The sequence below is a fragment of the Sinohyriopsis cumingii genome, unplaced genomic scaffold, assembly GCF_028554795.1.
Source record: "Sinohyriopsis cumingii isolate HCF-2022 unplaced genomic scaffold, ASM2855479v2 utg000663l, whole genome shotgun sequence".
Lineage (NCBI taxonomy): Eukaryota > Metazoa > Mollusca > Bivalvia > Unionida > Unionidae > Sinohyriopsis > Sinohyriopsis cumingii.
In genome coordinates, this window is record NW_028315922.1 from 340186 (window position 1) to 357974 (window position 17789).

Consider the following 17789-nt stretch of genomic DNA (forward strand, 5'->3'; position numbering starts at 1 on the left):
TTACTTCTTATACATACATCAATTAGTTTCATAACATCAGTAGGTACATATTCCTAATTCAGTTATACCAAACAATATCACAATAATCAGATGCATTTCTTTACCTTACAACTCATACAAAGTACACAAACATTTAAATATCCATGCTCTGACATATGCATACATTCATAGTAACTGATCTTACATACTTTACCATTTTCCAAATTCACAGTTCAAGCATGTGTAAATTCTAACCTAATGCATTAATAAATACACTGGTTTACTATGAAGTGACCTATCAGCAAATAATAATAATAATAATAATAATAATAATAATAATAATATCAATGAGGACTTTGTATAGCGCCTAATCTTAAGAAACTCTAAGCGCTTTACAACATTACACAGCACCTATAAGATAAAAAAAAAACATATAATGATATGATTACAAACACAAACACCTTGAAAGTAGAAAACATAGAAAAAACATGCTGAGAATATTTAAGGTAGGAAACATTATTAGGTCTTTAGGTTTGTTCTTGCAGTTGAAATAAGTGAGTGGGGTCACTGTGTCTTTGTGACTCAGTGCCAATTCATTCCACGTTGCTCGGCCCTGGTATGCAAAAGAACGCTGTCCATATGACTTTGTTTTCATAGTGGAAATAATGAGTATACGATTGTCAGAAGAGGAGCGTAAGTATCTTGGTGGTGTGTACACATGGGTGAGGTCGGATAGGTATATGATGGACTAGGGTCCGTCAGTGACACGTAGCACAGAGAACACATTTTGTGTTTGATTCTGGATCGAATGGATAGCCAGTGTAGGGTACAGATCAGCGGAGAGGTGTGCTCTGATCGTGGTACTCTAAGTGTGATCCGAGCAGCTGTGTTTTGAACTTTTTGAAGTTTCTGGAGTAGATATTGAGATGAACCAGACAGAACTGAGTTACGATAGTCCAGTCTTGAAAGTACTAATGAACACACAAGTGGCATCAACTGAACGATATTTGCGAATGGAGCTGATGCGTCTCAGCTCAAGATATGCAGCCTTGCATATGTTCATGACATGTTGGTGCAATGTGAGAGTACTGTCCAGAGTAAGAACTAGGTTTTGTACTGATTGTGTGAATTTAATGTTGGTGTTGCTGATATTTATTGTTTGAGGTCAAGGATTTGAATGAGAAAGTCTTTGTGTTGTGATCAGAATGGCCTCAGTTTTATCATCATTCATGTGCAGCTTGTTACATGTCATCCATGATTTCACATCAGAAATGCACTTCTCTACACCTTGGATGGTAGCATCAACTTCAGTTGGGTGGCTAGATTTGTATATTTGGGTGTTATCAGCGTACAATCGGTGAGACACTGGATGATGATCTATGACACTTGAGAACGGCTGAGTCTACAGAATGAAGAGAACAGGTCCAAGAACAGACCCTTGTGGAACACCACAACATAGATCAACTGGGCTGGAGTGTATTCCATTTGCAGACACAATTTGTGTCCTGTTGACCAAGTAGGACTTGAACTACAGTAAGGCTGTATCATGAATGCCAAATACATGCTGGAGACGGTGAAGTAATATATCATGGTCTATTATGTCAAATGCTGCAGACAAATCAAGGAAGGCGAGGACTGTAATCTTTCCGCTATCCAAAGCAGAGAGAATATCATTAACTACTTTTAGAAAAGTAGTTTCAGTACTGTGGCAAGGGCGATATGCAGATTGTACATTGCTAAAAAGACTGTTTGAATTCAGATGAGATACAAGCTGGGATAGAACAACCTTTTCTAAGATTTTTTATATGAATGGGAGATTAGAAACTGTTATACGGTGAGTTAGCAGAAGGCGCACGACTGACTGGACGACCACGTCTGCGCTACAAAGATGTTTGCAAGAAGGACATGAAGACGGCCAACATCAATGTCAACGTCTGGAAGAGCTGTGCTAACGACCATTCCACCTGGCGCCTAGCTGTCAGACAGGGCGTTCAAAAAGCCGAGGAAGACAGGAACATAAAGCAAGCTGAAAAGAGAGCTAGAAAGAAAGAGAAACAACACCTTACTCTGGAGCTACACCATCGTCTTCCATAGACTGACGTATGCCAAGATTATAGTACATACATATTTAGTTACCTGAGTGAATAATCAAACTAGCCTTGCATTTTGATTGATCTAAATTTTCGTAAGGTATGTCAGTATATAAGACCATACTCACATGCACTTAGCACAGTTCGGAAAGTTGAATAAAAACTTGAGAGTTCATCAAGTACTTTTCCATTACAATATTAATTCTCAAAACAACAAAGATTATTAAAACTAATTTTGAACTAAATCTATGCTTGAAAGGAATAAGCAAAAGACGTCAAAAAAGGAGAACCCATAACACTTGATTTGTTAATGAAAATTTTACTTTGTTTTACTTTACTAGTCCTAAATATTCTAAATATTAGTGCCTATTTTTATTTGATTTATTTCTTATTATCAATCAAATTCAATTTGATACTACTACAGGTACCAAGTTAAATTTAAAATTTAATAAAGTGTTTTTAACAGAGTAAAGTATTTTGATATATTTTACTTCTTTGCAGAATGCAGACAAAAATGAATCAGTTTTGACATGGAACATTAAAAATACCAGTGATTTGAACAAAATGGTAATTGTATGTTCAGTTTCATCATTTAGACACATGTACATTTTCGTTCCAGGAAATCTGAAATCGCCTATTTTTACTTTGCCCAAATGCAGAATAAACATACATCTGTCTCAAAATACATTTAAACAACATGCATACATTTCTTGGACTTTTTATATCTGTCAAAAAAACTCGTGTTTTTTTTCTCACTCACTTTCCTTTGACCTGATGATGTACAAGGTTTAAGTGATAAATTGTGTGTCTGTAAAAAAAATTAATCGATACATGCTTAGCAGTTTTCATGAATAATATATTTCCTCAGTACTGGAGAAATATGTCACGATTGTATCAGGCTCAATTGCCAAATATATAACATATATAAAGACCTGAACAGTACAGCCCTTTCCTGGGATCACTATTAGCTGTATAACATACACACTGTATGTTGTGAAATCAGTCAAAAATAAATATCACAATTTTTATATTATCTACCATGTCAGAACAAATAATATAGAAAGTCAACAAATTTGTATTATTTACTCTGAATGTACCTATTTAAAAGCTACAAGGAAAAGTCTTCAAACACAAAAGTCATTGTATCATCTGTTCTTCTCTGACCAAAATATGACCACTTATAAGGCAGACAATTTTTAGAAATAGATGTTTGAAAATTAATTTATGTTTAGATCAGCAGGTCAAGTTTATAGTCTCCTATAAACCTTTTCATTACAAAGGTAAAATAAAATGGGAATTGTTTGCCAGCAGAGATGAAAGTCTTTATTTTGAGGGAACCGCTCATTCTTGGCATTTGGTTATTCACGTCACTGTACATATGCGAGTTTAACTAGAATCATAAACTGCTTTTTTAATTCATGATACTTTGTTAGTTACATTAATTTCAGTGGCTACCAATACACCAAAGAAACATTATTCTGTGTAATTACGTGACTTTCAGGTGATGATTTGATCCCTGGTTTGAACAGGCGTTTGCATAAAGCGACTTGATATTGAACTTTGATTCTTTACTAGATGATCTAGAACTATTGGGGCACATTTTTATGGCTCAATGTCTGTGTGTTAGTGTGTACTGGGACACTTTTTTATGGCTCATGTCTGTGTGTTAGCGTCTACTAGGACACTTTTTTATGGCTCATTTCTGTGTGTTAGTGTGTACTGGGACACTTTTTATGGCTCATATCTTGTGTTAGCGTCTACTAGGACACTTTTTAATGGCTCATGTATGTGTGTTAGTGTGTACTGGGACACTTTATGGCTCACGTCTGTGTGTTAGTGTGTACTGGGACACTTTTTATGGCTCATGTATGTGTGTTAGCGGCTTCTAGGACACTGTGTGTGTTAGTCTGTGTGCTAGTGTGTACTGGGACACATTTTTATGGCTCATGTATGTGTGTTAGCGTCTACTAGGACACTGTTTTATAGCTCATGTATGTGTGTTAGTGTGTACTGGGACACTTTTTGATGGCTCATGTCTGTGTGCTAGTGTGTACTGGGACACTTTGATGGCTCATGTCTGTGTTAGTGTGTACTCTGACACTTCTGTGGCTCATATCTATGTTAGTGTGTACTGGGACACTTTTTGATGGCTCATGTCTGTGTGCTAGTGCGTGCTGGGACACTTTGATGGCTCATGTCTGTGTTAGTGTGTACTCTGACACTTCTGTGGCTCATGTCTATGTTAGTGTGTACTGGGATACTTTGATGGCTCATGTTTGTGTGCTAGTGTGTACAGTGACACTTTTTGATGGCTCATGTTTGTGTGCTAGTGTGTACAGTGACACTTTTTGATGGCTCATGTCTGTGTTAGTGTGTACTCTGACATTTTAGTGGCTCATGTCTGTGTGTTAGTGTGTACTGGGACACTTTGATGGCTCATGTTTGTGTGCTAGTGTGTACTGGGACACTTTTTGATAGCTCATGTCTGTGTGCTAGTGTGTACTGGGACACTTTGATGGCTCATGTCTGTGTTAGTGTGTACTCTGACATTTTAGTGGCTCATGTATGTGTGTTAGTGTGTACTGAGACACTTTTTGATGGCTCATGTTTGTATGCTAGTGTGTACTGGGACACCTTTTGCTGGTTCATGTCTGTGCTAGTGTGTACTCGGACACTTTTTGATGGCTCATGTCTGTGTGTTAGTGTATACTGGGAAACTTTTTGATGGCTCATTTTTGTGCATTAGTGTGTAATCGGACACTTTTGATGGCTTGTGATGATTGTTATGGTTGGGGTTAGGTGCTCCGGATATTTTATTTAAACTATTATAGAAGTCCCATCCAGGCTCTATTTTGTTAGAAGTTAAATTTAGTGAAAAGTAAATGTAAAGCTCCGAGCCCCAAGTCGACAATACCGATGGTTAGATGGCTGAATGTACAAAAAGGTTGAAATTCAATGAATAACAATTTAATAACAATTCAGTAATCAAATGACTCAAATTTCTAATTACACTCCTTCCGCTCAACCCTTTGATAAGTCTATTTCATCACTTGATTAGCAGTGTGTGATTGATATCCACCTGTCCTTGTATTTCTACTCATCTGTTTTATCCTTTCTCTCTCCTATTTCTCCCTATTCCTTCTCCTCTTCCTCCCCAAACCTTCCTCCTCCTCAACTTTCTCTAGACCCCTTCCCCTCCTCCTCAACTTTCTCCCCCACGACTGCACTTCTGTCGACTTCAACTGTTTTGGCTAGTCTCACTTCCGTCTCCAGCTCTTGAAGACTCGGGACTCAATAGAACTGGAAGTTCTGTGTTCCCTAAAAAGCTTCCTGTGAAAACACAAGGACGGTACAGTCGTTTTCCTTAGCCCTCTCATCTCTCAGTACACACAGCCTCTCGTCAGATAACGGATATTATGTTTCTTCAGTCACGCATTCATACACATCGAGATACCCATATGTTCTTGTATGGTAAAACAAACGTCATAATACAGCACGGTATCAATTACTTCTTATACATACATCAATTAGTTTCATAACATCAGTAGGTACATATTCCTAATTCAGTTATACCAAACAATATCACAATAATCAGATGCATTTCTTTACCTTACAACTCATACAAAGTACACAAACATTTAAATATCCATGCTCTGACATATGCATACATTCATAGTAACTGATCTTACATACTTTACCATTTTCCAAATTCACAGTTCAAGCATGCGTAAATTCTAACCTAATGCATTAATAAATACACTGGTTTACTATGAAGTGACCTATCAGCAAATAATAATAATAATAATAATAATAATAATAATAATAATATCAATGAGGACTTTGTATAGCGCCTAATCTTAAGAAACTCTAAGCGCTTTACAACATTACACAGCACCTATAAGATAAAAAAAAAACATATAATGATATGATTACAAACACAAACACCTTGAAATTAGAAAACATAGAAAAAACATGCTGAGAATATTTAAGGTAGGAAACATTATTAGGTCTTTAGGTTTGTTCTTGCAGTTGAAATAAGTGAGTGGGGTCACTGTGTCTTTGTGACTCAGTGCCAATTCATTCCACGTTGCTCGGCCCTGGTATGCAAAAGAACGCTGTCCATATGACTTTGTTTTCATAGTGGAAATAATGAGTATACGATTGTCAGAAGAGGAGCGTAAGTATCTTGGTGGTGTGTACACATGGGTGAGGTCGGATAGGTATATGATGGACTAGGGTCCGTCAGTGACACGTAGCACAGAGAACACATTTTGTGTTTGATTCTGGATCGAATGGATAGCCAGTGTAGGGTACAGATCAGCGGAGAGGTGTGCTCTGATCGTGGTACTCTAAGTGTGATCCGAGCAGCTGTGTTTTGAACTTTTTGAAGTTTCTGGAGTAGATATTGAGATGAACCAGACAGAACTGAGTTACGATAGTCCAGTCTTGAAAGTACTAATGAACACACAAGTGGCATCAACTGAACGATATTTGCGAATGGAGCTGATGCGTCTCAGCTCAAGATATGCAGCCTTGCATATGTTCATGACATGTTGGTGCAATGTGAGAGTACTGTCCAGAGTAAGAACTAGGTTTTGTACTGATTGTGTGAATTTAATGTTGGTGTTGCTGATATTTATTGTTTGAGGTCAAGGATTTGAATGAGAAAGTCTTTGTGTTGTGATCAGAATGGCCTCAGTTTTATCATCATTCATGTGCAGCTTGTTACATGTCATCCATGATTTCACATCAGAAATGCACTTCTCTACACCTTGGATGGTAGCATCAACTTCAGTTGGGTGGCTAGATTTGTATATTTGGGTGTTATCAGCGTACAATCGGTGAGACACTGGATGATGATCTATGACACTTGAGAACGGCTGAGTCTACAGAATGAAGAGAACAGGTCCAAGAACAGACCCTTGTGGAACACCACAACATAGATCAACTGGGCTGGAGTGTATTCCATTTGCAGACACAATTTGTGTCCTGTTGACCAAGTAGGACTTGAACTACAGTAAGGCTGTATTATGAATGCCAAATACATGCTGGAGACGGTGAAGTAATATATCATGGTCTATTATGTCAAATGCTGCAGACAAATCAAGGAAGGCGAGGACTGTAATCTTTCCGCTATCCAAAGCAGAGAGAATATCATTAACTACTTTTAGAAAAGTAGTTTCAGTACTGTGGCAAGGGCGATATGCAGATTGTACATTGCTAAAAAGACTGTTTGAATTCAGATGAGATACAAGCTGGGATAGAACAACCTTTTCTAAGATTTTTTATATGAATGGGAGATTAGAAACTGGGCGGTAGTTCTTTAAATCGTTATGGTCTAGTTGTGGTTTCTTCAGCAGATGCTTTACAATGGCAGTTTTGAAAAATGATGGGAATTCCCCTGATGAGAGAGAGGTATTAATCACATCAGTTAGTGAAAGCAATACTGGATCTAAGCACTCAAGCAGCAGTGATGTTGGAAATGGATCAAGTTCACATGACCTTGGTGCACTCTTCATCAGGATTGTACGTACGAAATCCATAGAGACAGGTTGAAATGCTGCTAATTGTTGCCGCTCAAATTCTGTATCCAAACTGTATGGTGACGAGTCAATTGAAAGTGTGGTGTCAATCTTATCTCTAATGGTTTGTACTTTGTCACGAAAGAAATCTGCAAACATGTCCGGGAGGTCAAATGGAGAGAAGGTAGTTGGAAGTGGTGTAGATTTGTTCCTTGACATTAGCTTGTTAGTAATCTCGAAGAGCCCTTTGAAGCTGGAACATTCCATGATCTTAGTAGTGTAGTGGGCTGATTTCGCTGCATGGACTACATTTGTGACATTCTTCTTAGCGGCTTCATAGATTTGCTTATGAATAGTGAGTCTGGTGGAAAGCCAAAGCCTTTCAGCTTTACGGCTGTCTCTTTTAGCAGTGCGAAGCTGGTCCCTAATACTGGTGTACCATGGAAAACACTTTTGAATTGATACTCCGCACTTGGTAGCTGGGGCATGTTTGTCGAGCAATGAACACAGGCAGTTATCGAGTTGTTCTGCTGTAGGAGGTAAGCAAGTTGTTAGGTTTTCTTGGATGTCATGCATTAGTTTGGTTCTATTTATCATACAGAGGTTTCTTTTAGTAGCAGATAAAGGTGGAGGGTTAGGGACTGATACGTCAAGATGGCATATAATGCAGAGGTGATCTGATGCAAGTTCATGGGAAACCAGGGAGGACCGTAGAATGTTATCATCAGGTCTATGAAGAATTACAAAATTAATTCAGACCACAAGGTAACAATCTACATAATTCCGTCTCGCATCTAATAATTCTTAAGTAAAGCTTAAGACCATTCCTTCAATACGCATACAAATGAAACACTACAAAGGTAATTATATATACTAAACAATGCTAGTAATTATGTATACGTACTACAAATAATTACAATTACGATGCCGTAATATTCTGCAAAACCGAGAAAAACATTACTGACCCTTTCGAAGCTTTGTCTTTCCTTAGAATCTACCTCTAAGTTTTGCCGCCAAATTACGAGTGACTTCTCTCTCGGAGTAAACCCTATATATCAGCAATCTGTCTAGGCAAATACTGAATTTTCTCTTGCAAGTTGGAAGGTATCATTCGGGTCTGAATTGTAATGATGCTATCTACCTCAATTTTTGATTGGATATCGCTATGGACCAATCCAATCAAACTTAATGGACAATGTCCCTTTCGTTGTCTGTCAATGTGGGAACGGATAAGAATATGCCTCATTCACCTCGTGGACGTTTCTTTGATCCATGAGCAAACTTTTAACATATAGGTGTAGTAACGGCAAGCCTTTGTTAACCTTGCACAATAGTTCAACTCTAAATCTGCGGCAATGTTTAAAGATCAAACACAATGCCGTGGTAATATTCCCAAGACAGGTAGATTATAACTTGTACATGACTTTATAGCTGGGGCGTAGCAAACATGACCCCCCCACCCCATGCTTGAGAATAAAATCGTGAAGTAAAATAAAAGAAACAAAATCATAATGATGCTACATGCTGACTACGGACACGAATATACACACACAACATGCAGTTATCTACTGAGCGATCCATGCCATTTCAGCACTCCTCATAATATCAGTGCCTACGTTCTCAGTTCCTTTCAGGTATTTGGTCTGAATCTGGTACTGCTGTAAGAACAGCCACTATCACATCAAGCATCCATTTGACAATTTCGCCTGCGTAAGATATGCGAGGGGTTGGTGGTAGGTCTCCGATATGAACTTCCGCCCGTATAAGTACCGCTCGAACCGTGATATTCCAAACACGATTCCGAGGCATTACCTGTACGATGCAGGATAGTTGTTCTCAGCAGCGCTTCAGCAACGGTTTCTTAATCAATAATAGGCAACCCGACAGCCTCCGGATAGCTTCTAGCGTAATATACGGCCGTTAAAATATAGCGATTTCCTTGTGCCCACACGGGTTTTATCGCTCCGATCAAATCAATCACGACGCGTCGAAATGGTTCATCGATAAGGGGTGTATTCTCCAAGTTGATGGGTCGATGATCCTTTTCAGTGCCATTCTCCGACACTTGTCACAGGAGAGACATAACCGTTTAACATCTCCTTAGACCCCTGGCCAGTAGAATTTCTTGACAAGGCGATCATGCAGCTTGGCAGCTCCCATGTGTCCTCCCATGAGATTTTTATGTGTGAGTTTCAACACTTCACCTCGCTTCTCCATGGGCACGCCGACTTGCTTGAAGTGCTCTTGTCCTTTCCTGGCGTGTCGACACAAGATTCCCTTCTTGTATACGAACTTCACAGCACCATTCAGAGTTTCTTTTTTCCATTCTTTCTGCAGCGTATTTATGCAACTGTGTCAGAGTTGCATCTTCCTGTTGCAGCTTCCTTAGTCCGATAAATCAACCCCACAAATCTGTGTTGATACTAATGGACGAATTGTGGGTATGATATCACCTGTTCATTAAAATATGCAATTTTTCTGCGTGCAAATCATTCCGGAACAAACCCATTTACTCTTTAGCCACACACCGGTAATTGGTAACAGCCATATCAAGCGCGAAATTCAAAATCGTCACAGGACAGATGGTTGTGCTTACCCATGTTGATTTAAAAGTCACCAAACATATAATTTCCTCAGGAAATATAATCTACATGTCCCTAAAAGAACCCTTCAGCCGACCACAGCTGCACAGCCACGAGAAATATAGGTAAGTGTATAAAATATCCATCGATGTGTGCAGCCAAATTAGAATGCTGATAATTGCAGCTTTTAATGAGTAGGTGATATCAGCCCCTCACCCGAAAATCAATATCATCACGGGTGAAGGGACGATTTATCGGCCAACAGCTTCCTCAACTCGGCCGGAAGTACGTTACTGACCGGTGTTGACCTAACTTTCATTGGCATCGGTTTCATCTCACGGCCCTTGTACCTGGTTTTCCCAGCACTCCCCGGCATCAGTGGTTAGGTTTCGGGGTTCGGTTGTGTCAACACATAAGGACATCCCAGTATGATATCATGTGATAACCCATCCAAGCATGCAGTTTCAAATTTCCCCGTCACGTACGGTGAATCGAGATCAATGAGAGCCACTGGCAACGAGTCATGCGTGCTGTTCGCGTACTGGACCTCAATTACTATCTATTCTGCACGAATATTCATTCTGTTATTGCTGTAAATTATTCCTATTCTCAAATTAACTCTCAGGAAACCACATCTGAATCATAATGATAGAACAACTTAAATACTCAATTCTTGTTTGTTTTGTAATTTAAGAGAGATTGTAGTTTCCCTTGCCTATTCAGTCACAATATGCAAGTCCTTTATGAGAAATAGTGAAAATTAAATCTTCTTTGATGATGAAGAGTTTCTTAGGAAGACTTAGGGGATAATAAAACAAATAAAATGTATCTCATTAACTGTGACAGACGAAACATCACAGAGAAATATTATCATACATAAATAAGTCTTTTTATATATGTTTGACAAAAACATTTTTTATCATGAAAACATTAAAATTGTGTGATTTGTTTAGAAACTATAATTTTTATTTTATTGTTAATGGGTAGCTTTGTGAAATTAGTAGTAGTCATTCCAACCAAAGTTTCTCTGTTTGACACTCTTTCTGGCTTATTAAAAGTAGTCTGCAGAAGAAGAAAAAAAAGGAAAAAGGTCTAAACAAACATGCAGGGCTTATTCTACATGTTTATGATATTTTACCAGTCAACAATCAGCTGTATCTTAAAATGATGACCATATATGTAATACACTCTTTTCTTGATGCATGTAAAAATATGTGTCATATTTGTGCATATGTATGTGTCTCTGATCAGTTAAACATACACAAATAGAAGACTCTTAAAAGTACACCCAGATTATCGATGTTGTTCATCAATTAAACATACACAAATACAAGACTCTTATAGATGTTATTGATCAATTAAATAGTTATAGATGTTATTGATCAATTAAACATACACAAATAGAAGACACTTACACATACACCCTGGTTATCGCTGTTATTGATCAATTAAACATAAACAAATAAAAAAAACTCTTACACATACACCCAGGTTATAGATGTTATTGATCAATTAAACATACACAAATAGAAGACTCTTACACGTACACCCAAGTTATCGATGTTATTGATCAATTAAACATAAACAAATAAAAAAACTCTTACACATGTACCCAGGTTATAGATGTTTTTGATCAATTAAACATACTCAAATTGAAGACTCTTACACGTACACCCAAGTTATCGATGTTATTGATCAATTAAACATAAACAAATTGAAGACTCTTACACGTACACCCAAGTTATCGGTATTATTGATCAATTAAACATAAACAAATAAAAAAACTCTTACACATGTACCCAGGTTATAGATGTTTTTGATCAATTAAACATACTCAAATTGAAGACTCTTACACGTACACCCAAGTTATCGATGTTATTGATCAATTAAACATAAACAAATTGAAGACTCTTACACGTACACCCAAGTTATCGGTATTATTGATCAATTAAACATAAACAAATAAAAAAACTCTTACACATGTACCCAGGTTATAGATGTTTTTGATCAATTAAACATACTCAAATTGAAGACTCTTACACGTACACCCAAGTTATCGGTATTATTGATCAATTAAACATAAACAAATAAAAGACTCTTACACATACACCCAGGTTATAGATGTTATTGATCAATTAAACATACACAAATAGAAGACTCTTATAGATGTTATTGATGAATTAAACATACGCAAATAGAAGACTCTTACACATACACCTAGGTTATAGATGTTATTGATCAATTAAACATACACAAATAGAAGACACTTACACGTACACCCTGGTTATCGCTGTTATTGATCAATTAAACATACACAAATAGAAGATTGTTATAGATGTTATTGATCAATTAAACATACACAAATAGAAGACTCTTACACATACACCCTGGTTATCGCTGTTATTGATCAATTAAACATAAACAAATAAAAGACTCTTACACATACACCCAGGTTATAGATGTTATTGATCAATTAAACGTAAACAAATAAAAGACTCTTATAGATGTTATTGATGAATTAAACATACGCAAATAGAAGACTCTTACACATACACCTAGGTTATAGATGTTATTGATCAATTAAACATACACAAATAGAAGACACTTACACGTACACCCTGGTTATCGTTGTTATTGATCAATTAAACATACACAAATAGAAGATTGTTATAGATGTTATTGATCAATTAAACATACACAAATAGAAGACTCTTACACATACACCCTGGTTATCGCTGTTATTGATCAATTAAACATAAACAAATAAAAAATCTCTTACTCATACACCCAGGTTATAGATGTTATTGAACAATTAAACATACACAAATAGAAGACTCTTACACGTACACCCAAGTTATAGATGTTATTGATCAATTAAACATACACAAATATAAGACTCTTACACATACACCCAAGTTATTGATGTTATTGATCAATTAAACATACTCTTACACATAAACCCAAGCTATTGATGTTATTGATCAATTAAACATAAATAAAAGACTCTTACACATACACCCAGGTTATGGATGTTACTGATCAATTAAACATACACAAATAGAAGACTCTTACACGTACACTCAAGTTATCGATGTTACTGATCAATTAAACATACTCAAATTGAAGACTCTTACACATACACCCAAGTTATCGGTGTTATTGATCAATTAAACATACACAAATAGAAGACTCTTACACATACACCCAGGTTATAGATGTTATTGATCAATTAAACATACACAAATAGAAGACTCTTACATGTACACCCAAGTTATTGATGTTATTGATCAATTAAACATACTCAGATTGAATACCCTTATACATACACCCAAGTTATCAATGTTATTGATCAATTAAACATAAACAAATAGAAGACTCTTACACATACACCCAAGTTATCAATGTTATTGATCAATTAAACATACACAAATAGAAGACTCTTACATGTACACCCAAGTTATCGATGTTATTGATCAATTAAACATATGCAAATAAAAGACTCATACACCCTGGTTATTGCTGTTATTGATCAATTAAACATAAACAAATAAAAGACTCTTATACATACACCCAGGTTATAGGTGTTATTGATTAATTAAACATACACAAATAGAAGACTCTTACACGTACACCCAAGTTATCGATGAATTAAACATATGCAAACAGAAGACTCTTACACGTACACCTAGGTTATAGATGTTATTGATCAATTAAACATACACAAATAGAAGACTCTTATAGATGTTATTGATCAATTAAACATACACAAAATAAAAGACTCTTACATGTACACCCTGGTTATCGCTGTTATTGATCAATTAAACATACACAGATAGAAGACTATTACAAGTACATGCAGGTTATCGATGTTATTGATCAATTAAACATACTCAAATTGAAGACACTTTCACGTACACCCTGGTTATCGATGTTATTGATTAACTAAACATACACAGATAGAAGACTCTTATAGATGTTATTGATCAATTAAACATACTCAAACAGAAGACTCTTACATGTACACCCTGGCTATTAATGTGCACGAATACTATGTGAGTGTCCTTCATTTCAGCCTGACTTTAAAACTAGTCTTTGTCAAGGTGTAGACCAGAGTATCATGACAACTGTCACAGTACTCGTTCTACTGCAGATATGGTCTTCTAATAAAATGAAAATAAAGTGCACTTCCATCTTGAATAACAAACTGTTATCTGATTTTTGAATGAGATACTGGATTTGCTGTAAGAACAGGTCCTGTTATATAAAAAAAAATACATGATACACAGCTATATGATGTTTTACCATATAAATTTTTGATGTAAAATACTTTTCAGATATATTGGTTGTGTACTGCCAATATAATGTTAAAAATAAACACACAAAAAACTGATTGCCACTTTGAAATCAGCTGTGTTTTACATAGTACAGTAAAAAGTCAATTTTTTATACTGGCAATCTTGTAGAACACTGAATGAAGTACATAGGCAATATGATATCTTATAGTGGCAATCTTGTAGAACACTGAATGAAGTACATAGGCAATATGATATCTTATAGTGGCAATCCAGCTGAGCACATAATGAAGTAAATAGGCAATATCTGAAACTTGCCACATACATATCATTCTTTCAGTTTCTAACTCTTATGTGAATGTGTGTTAATATAATCTATATCTTAGTGGAGGAAATGAACTTTCTGATGGCAGTTCTCTGGGTTTGTTATGAGAATTGAGGAAAGATCTGAGGGACATTACCTTGTTTCCCTTATACATATGTGGATGAAAAATATGATTAACAATAAAACTGAATTATGGTTGATACCAAATATTTTATTTCCATATCAACTTATTATTATTATTATTATTATTATTATTTCATTAAGAAACTGAACAACAGTTGCATTTCTACAGCATGCCTTTTTATACAAAAATAACTTATAAGATATTTACATAACATTGCATCAATATCATTTAACTGAATAATCAAGTCAACTAAGTTGAAATTGAGTTATCAATCTTTCATGCTAAATTTTTATTTATAAAATATAGCATGTTAGAAAAAAATACTTTGCTGAGAACATATAAAATAACATTATTTATCTTTTAGAAAAATAACCCATGTTTAATCGGGGGCTAACAATGATAGTTATTAAGATTTTAAAACAAAACTGAAATAATATAAATAGATTTTGGTGATAGGAATTCATACAACTTATCCTATACAAACAGCATGATGATCATAAAATTTTGCATGCTTGATTTTGGAATCTTTCAAATTAAAGTGACTCTCCAATTTAATAAAGCATCATTAAAATTTTCATCACAATGCATACTGTACATATGCACAGAATTAGGAGTAATGAAAATTCACATTCCAAGATGGAAGCTCCTCCTTGCCGAAAAATGTACTACATCGAAAACAGAAATATTTCTCACAATGTCATGCTTTGTCCTAAGTTTCAGTTCAAGATAACTTTGTAACTTTTTATGACACTGGTCTTCCTAGTTCTATAATTGGTTCTCTTTCAGTTAATTACTAAAGAGTGTCCTAGGTTTGCACGATCATGATCCTTTGTGTTGGATCTATATCCTTTCTCCCAAGAGTTATCTGATGGCAATGCATTACTGGGTGTCCATCATTCTGACATCGAGATGGTGATCCCCTCTTCTTCTGAAGTTAGATCTACTTCTTCCTGGTCAAGTTCTACTTGTTGGACAGGGATTTCAGACACTGTCAACTCAACTTGTCCTGTATCCATCACCTGACCCTGTCCCACAACCTCCTGAAGTTGCTCCTCTGTCAATGTAATGTTCTCATCCTCTGAAAAGGAAAGAGTGTGATAACAAAATCACTCTACAACATCATTAAAGAGAACCCTATGATGAACTCCATGCTTATCCATGCTTTTGAGCTAAAAGGACTCTATACATGGATTCGATTTCTCTATAAACATTTTGTCCCAGTGAAATGACTCCAGAGGACCATTTTCTTTACTACAGCATCACAGTACATGTATTCTGATTGGACAGAACTGATAAATATATTTTATTAATTACATCTACTGTGGATGGTAGATTGGCAGCAACTTTACTGATGCAAGAAATGGTTTAAAAGTTTCTTTCATCAATGTAGCCACATTTGATCGTGGATCAGCATCATCTGTAAAAAATGTGAAAGTAAATTCTTCCTGGTAGCCTTAGTTACATTCTGTTCAGTGTTTTTCTTATCTTGAAGAAAGTAATTTCATTGTTTTTCTTTCTTTAATAACATTAGTCATACTTGATTTGTATCAACTGAAACCCCTTTATAATGGAATCATTTGTATGGTCATATTTGGTTGATTTGGTTTAGCAGTATTGAAGAAGACAGTGAAAGGATTTAAGGTTTAAATAGTTGGTGGCAGATGAGCAGCCTTTGTGTGGAATTGAAAGCCCTAGTTTTTGTTAAGTCATTTAAAGTTTTCAAAAACATTTACTTTAATGACAATGGCTATCTTTCTTGGAAGATCAGCATCATTTTGTATTTGAAAGCCTACTCTGACAGAATGCTGTCAAATTCATGTTACAGTTTATGTGAAAATGTATTTCAAAGATTTTTAAAAAATCATTTTAATTATGGTGACCATTTTTGATGTTCATGCAAATTTGGTCAAATTCTATTGAGCAGTTTTTCACCAAAAAGCTGTTTAAATATTTTGTCTATTTTTAGGAACAGTATATTGCATGATGGACAGGAATTCATTGAGCAAAATTTAAAGACCCTGATGTCATATGCTCTCTGTAAAATTATGTACAAATTGGTCGTGCATTTTTTTTAAAAAGAAGTTGTAAATATCAAGTGTAAATGGATGATGCACTACAAATGATGCATGGAGGAAGGATCTTACTAGAAGCTCACCCAGTCTTGTAGCCACATGAGCTAACAATAGATTTTGAAAGAAGGGTAAAATGAACTTTCTGATCCTAGGTAATGACAGCTTCCTGTATAAATCTGTTACTCTGAACCAGTTCTGTCAGTTTCCAATTCACACTGAACTTTATAATCTTGCAGTAAGACCTTCATTGTCCATACGAATATGTGTGGAGAAACAGTTTTAAGCACTCAACAGCATACTCTATTCAGAAAGTATCTATATCATACAATGACTGAAAATGACTCCACATTTACTGAGATAAAGTCCGACTGCAAAGTACATGCCATATTTATGCTGCGTACATTTATTATCTTGCACATTGGTTCCATTATTTTTGTGGAGCCATGCATGGCTGAGTGGTCTAATGCAGTTGCCTTTACCAATCACTCAAACATCTCACCTCTATCCACATCCTTTTGTGTGTGTGTGTGATTTGGATTTTTAGCATAGCTTTAACAATTTTTCAGTCATATCGCTATGATGTCTTTAGTGTGGTGGTTTAGAGTGATGTCTAGCACTGGGGCATCATGCTGCAGACATGTAGCATGATGTCCCATCCAGTCACATTATCCTGACACCAGGCTGACCAGTCCTAACACTTACCTCTTAATGCTGAGCACCTAGCGAGGCAGCTGTTAGTACCATTTTTGAAAGTCTTTGGTATGACTCGGCCAGGGTTCAAACTCACGACCTCCTGCTTCCAA

At 36.0% G+C, this 17789-nt stretch overlaps 1 protein-coding gene across 3 annotated transcripts in view; it reads right to left on the reverse strand.

The window, feature by feature from the left end:
* Positions 1-14976: 14976 nt before the first annotated feature.
* Positions 14977-17789, reverse strand: part of LOC149773325 (uncharacterized) — a 158745-nt gene continuing 155932 nt past the window's right edge. For 2 of the 3 annotated variants that reach the window (XM_089946448.1, XM_089946449.1), the window contains exon 20: positions 14977-15992. In XM_089946448.1, the coding sequence (XP_089802574.1) occupies positions 15808-15992 (185 nt within the window). In that variant the 3' untranslated portion in view covers positions 14977-15807. The remainder of the gene's footprint in view (positions 15993-17789) is intronic. The other variant, XR_016417384.1, reaches the window with a different exon arrangement.